Raw genomic sequence first — 5,423 nt, forward strand, 5'->3', positions numbered from 1 at the left:
TAAGTATGAATTTCAAAAATTACATACACATGTAATTTTCTCCATATTTTAAATAATTAATTGATTTGGACCCAAAAGTTCATCAACACCTACATTAATTTAATTTACATATACAATCTAAACTCTCGAGCTAAATAATAACAATAATAACAGAAGCAGCAACAGAAGTAAATCTTCTCCATCATCATTATCTGCCTGTGATTTGTGATTTTCAATATTAGCTAAACATTTTACTCCAGTCACGACGAGGTCTTTCAAGCGGCCAACTGCATAATTCAAACAAAATCACAAACACAGATATTAGACATCTTATGATAGGTGACTGCAAACGGCACCCATGAATTCTTACTCAAATTTTGAGTCGTGACATTTAAACAAGTAAAATTTGATAACTCTCGACAGAATTCAAACTTAATCAACATTAGCCATCTTATAAAAGGTGACTGCAAACAGTAGCTGTGAATTCTTACTCAAACTTCATCGACGTTTATCAATTACAATCTAATTTTTAATGTCGTCAATTTAACCTTGTTTAGATAAATATATTTTGATTAAAGTCAAATGCTCAATTTGAATGAATAGCACATGAATTTAATCCGTGTGTAACTGAGGTTCTACTCACTCAAATAGAGTGCTTAGCTATAATTGAAAGGCTCAAATGCACCAAAAATCACCAATTTTCACGTGTTTTAACATAATCTTTTAATTTTGTAAAAAAGTACATGAACTTTTAAAATTTTGCAATTAAAGACACTGGCACCATTTTAGATGTAAAACGGCACCATTAACGGCACAATTTTGAATGTATAATAACACTATTTTTCAAAGGAAACACACACGTGGTCTTAATTGCAAAACATTGAAAAGTTCATGTTAAATATGCCAAAATTAAAAGATTATTTTCCTTCTTCTTTTCACTATAGTTTTACATAACATTCAAGAGCCGAAAGAGATTTTACCTATTAAACTGATAAGGACTAATAATATCAACCATGATAGATGACTTCATACGAGCACCATCACCTCTTAGCACAACCAACTCCACCATCTTCCCGACCTTGTCCCAAGTTATATCAAAAAACTGTACAAAAGTAAAAAAGATCAAATAATAAATTTTTATATACAAAGTCGAAACATGTGAATGAACCAAAACTGCACAGTTTTGATATTTCACATGAATGTAAGCAACTCCCCATTGGTGTCAAGTTTTGGCAAACTCTACATTTGATCTTGAACCAAAAATGTGCTTGATGCCAAGCTTTCAAACGATCAGGCTCAAATTTGGAACTCATGCTAATTATTGAGTTTTTATGAAATTCAAGAGTAATTGAGTTCGATCAAAATATCTATTTAATTATTAAAAAAATCAATCTACCATCTATGACTCCAGATTATTATCATATTTATTCTATACATGATATAAATTCCATTTTCAATAAATAATTAATAACTATATAAACAAAATCTCTTGATGTATCACATTAATTCATAAATTTAATGTTTCTATAATTTTAAACTATATAATTAAATTTTGTTAAATTATTTGATTGAAGATCAAAACAAGAATACAACTATCATACATATCTAAATTAGCTTAATAGTTAAGAGTAGCGGTTGTAAGCTAAGTTCAAATATTACACTTCACATAATATTCATATAAGCTGGCAACTCAGTTCTGGTAAGATAGCCTCACAAGTTCCACACGCTCAATAATGAGTTGATTTGAAAAGCTTTTCTAGTTAATCCTATGCAGCTTGCAAACTCATTCGAGATAATTTCACATTTAAAATTTCAAATAAAGACTAATATTTTAGAAGATCTAAACCTAAACAAATCCTAGCTCTCTAACTGTTAATTTTACGATCTGCTTGCATGCAAAATTCTGATAGAAAAAGAAGTTTGAAACTAGTGTTAACATGAAACAAAATGCATTTCTAAGCAAAAGCATATCTTTGATTCATTTTTTTCTCAAGCAAATTAATAGATGATAAATATTAAGAATTCACATAAAATATAATACAATATTTTGAGTTCCAACTAGAAAATGTTTGATAGGATATATACATTATCCAAAAAAAAACTATTATTATACAACATAATCATTCTTCAACTTTTATTGTTAACACTGCTCATCTAGAAGCAGCTTATAATTAATAGATTTGTTTCATATATTTCACATCTTTAAGTTTATAAATTGATGAACTCTACAGATCCTAATGCTGAATTATAGGATATTACCATAGATTTAATATTTATTCTTTATCAAAAAATGAAGCTTCACATTATACTTGCAATATGTATGTATTACATTTTTGTGTTAAAAATCCATATGTAACGTACGTAAGCATCTGAGAATAGATATATAGATAGAGATATATCCAGGGTGACGTAGTAGGTTATAGCCTCCACCAAAACTAGAGAAGAAAATGAAATGCAAACTAAGATATATGGCCTAAGGCTTTCCCCCAGCATCTCATATACCATTCCAATGAGAATATTGAGAACACTAGAAAATAATAAAAGCCATAATAAGATCTTTGAATAGTAAGGCAACATACCTGCAATGAACTCTGAACAATTTGCCCATCACATTCAACTATAATGTCATCAGGATGAACCCCAGCAGAATGCGCAGGAGAATCTTGAGTAACCTGAAATGATAAATAGCAGCATCAATTTTCTTAAATAGACAATTAAAAATGAAACAAAATCATAGTTGTGTCCACCAATCAATTGCTTGAAAACCATGAATGAAAAAAGAAAACAATTGCATGCTGTAAAGATAATATCACATAATAGAACAAAAAGTTGATGGTTAAATGCTCTGCTGAATTTATAATATAAGCTTACTATTTTGATCAACTCTTCAAACACATTTAGTACCGGATTTTTCTTATTTAACAAGTAGAAAGTATAATAAGAATAGAAATATACAAGGACAACAAAGGATCCTCTTTGTTCTCCTTGTATACTCAATCTAATATTTGTATGGTATAGACTCTATAGAGCCTATTCAGGCTGAAAAATAAACAATTGCCCGGGTACAAATTACATATAATTAACTTGACATTTACATAATTACATCTAAAAAAAATCAAAATATATCAGGAAATAACTACGAAACAAAACACACCTCATCAATTATGACGCCTTTTCTGATATCAGGGAAGTTTCGGGTAATCTTCTCCAAAATATCTATTGTGGCACTATAAAGATTTCTTAATTCCAGTCCAAGCCAAGGTCGCCGATAGTCCCTGCATCAAAAATCTAGCTAATAAACAAACAATTTTTAGTGATAAAGTTGTGTACTAGCTGCACTACATATGCTGATCATAGCAAAAAATAAGGCCAAGATGAAATCTAGCAGACTATCAGATATGAAATACAAATTCAAAGAACGATAACGTCGAAAAAGAAAAACTAAGAAGTTTATGTCACAACTTCCTTGCAAAAAATATGTACCTATCAAAAATTGAAAGTGGTCTTCAAATTAGCTAATGAAGAAAACGATGCATTTTTGCCTCTTGATAAGATGAGTGGAGGTTTAGGATTTGCAAATAAAAAAGACAAGGTAAAAAGAATCGTTATTTTTCCACAATCTATGGTCACATTGACAAATACCACTTTGTAAACAGAAAACAACATCTTAATTAAGTCATCAAGGTTCAAAATGTTAATATAAAAACAATAATAACATACCCAAATTTCTTATAATGGCCCCACCATTTGGAAACTATGTTGATCGGTAGAGAAGGAGTAAATTCAGAAGAAAAAAAGTTGATTCCAATCACCTCGCCACTGCGATTAACTAGTGGTCCCCCAATGCCACACTGTCACATGAAAAACAAGAAGTAAAACAGAAGCACAATATATTTAACCACTATATGAATAACATTGTTATGGCATGAGATACATTACAACATTTAAAAGTCTAGAATGTGAGGAAAACACTTAATAAACAAAATAGTACATTATTGCAGTTAAGATAGTACAAAAAAGAAATAAGAGATGATGTTGGAAAAGAAGTTGTCCCTAACAGGATGCTTGGTGTAAGTGTAACTTGGAGCTTTTAAATCAAAAACTTATTGATTCCTACGCTTTTATTAGGTTAATTGTTTTAAGATCTACTAACTAGTAAGCTTTTGATGTACTATCAATTGATTTGAGTTGGTAGACAAAAATGCAAAAGGAACTAACGAGGAATATGATCGATTGATAGTAGTCTTTTATATATAATATGTTGATCTTAATTCTTAAGTCATAACCTTTCTAACTAAACTGCAACATGTAGGGTGTGGGTCGTGTTTTTCTTTTGGGTGGGGATGGAAGGGGGAAGATATAAATATGGCAAGAGATAAAAATTAAATATTTCAAATTGCAACTTCTATCACTATACTACAGAAATAGAGTGGTGATTTTGCAGGGGAGATAAAAAGTAGCAAGTTTGAGGAAGATACGTTACTTTTGGTATTGTGCAAGTTGACCTCATGAGCTCTTTACAGTCGAATCTGCACTGTTCAATACTAAAAATGAAAAACAATTAAAAAATCATTCAAAAAAAGCAATATGATAACTTCAAATAAAAACAACCACCAAATATTGGTTTGTATAATTTAAAATAAATAGCAAAAAGCTAATGACTTGTAAGGTAACCTGAATTCACCAAGATCAGACATAAGATCATTTGGTTCATTATGACAGCGGCCAACTGCAATCACTTTAGTACCAGGATACAATTGAAACAAATCAGAATGGCGTGGCAGCTGCAATGTTGTTGCCTCGCGGGTGGAAGAATTGCCGGGATCAATTATCAAAAAATCATCCACATGCCTCAACCTTGCAATTTCAACCGAGTGGTCTACATGAACTTTGATAGCAGCAAGGTTATAGTGAAAATCAAATGCTTCAACATCAGCGTCTCATTCTTCACCATCAGATAGAACCACAATAACCTGCCAGTTACATCATTAAATCGGTTGCATATCATATACTTTTACGATATAATAGTAGCCGATGAATTATAAGTTGGTGACATACCTTTAAATCATCAATGAGGTTACCATCAACCCTAAGAAAAGTAGCGGATGTTATAACAGTAGTCTGAAATTTACCATCAACTGCATCGCATTCTATTAAAAAGCCGGACCCCCAAGCGATCTCCTTGTCACCTACACAGGTGATAAAAAATTGAACAAATCAAAAGAAAGAATTTAAACTAAAAAAATGGTGATGAACGAGAATTACCTGAACAGAATACTATGCAGACAACGGCCGGAGCAACCTTCAGAGCAATTCTACTGACATATATATTTAAGAAGTCCGAATTGGAGTTCGTCATCAGAGCAACTAAACTGCAATCTTTTACGAATTGGGTCTGTTCTTTATGAGATAAACCCTAACATTTATTAGATGAGGAAACAAAA

At 31.1% G+C, this 5,423-nt stretch overlaps 1 protein-coding gene across 1 annotated transcript; it reads right to left on the reverse strand.

The window, feature by feature from the left end:
- LOC126670412 (putative protease Do-like 14) lies at positions 1 to 5,423 on the reverse strand. The gene is made up of 9 exons (XM_050364126.2): positions 5,245 to 5,423; positions 5,038 to 5,168; positions 4,654 to 4,952; positions 4,463 to 4,523; positions 3,700 to 3,830; positions 3,134 to 3,254; positions 2,559 to 2,651; positions 960 to 1,081; positions 1 to 266 (listed from the first exon to the last, which is right to left on the reverse strand). Exons 3-9 carry the CDS (start codon positions 4,674 to 4,676, stop codon positions 218 to 220), a joined length of 600 nt encoding a protein of 199 aa, XP_050220083.1. The 5' UTR covers positions 4,677 to 4,952; positions 5,038 to 5,168; positions 5,245 to 5,423; the 3' UTR covers positions 1 to 217.

The sequence above is a fragment of the Mercurialis annua genome, linkage group LG2 (genome assembly GCF_937616625.2).
Source record: "Mercurialis annua linkage group LG2, ddMerAnnu1.2, whole genome shotgun sequence".
Lineage (NCBI taxonomy): Eukaryota > Viridiplantae > Streptophyta > Magnoliopsida > Malpighiales > Euphorbiaceae > Mercurialis > Mercurialis annua.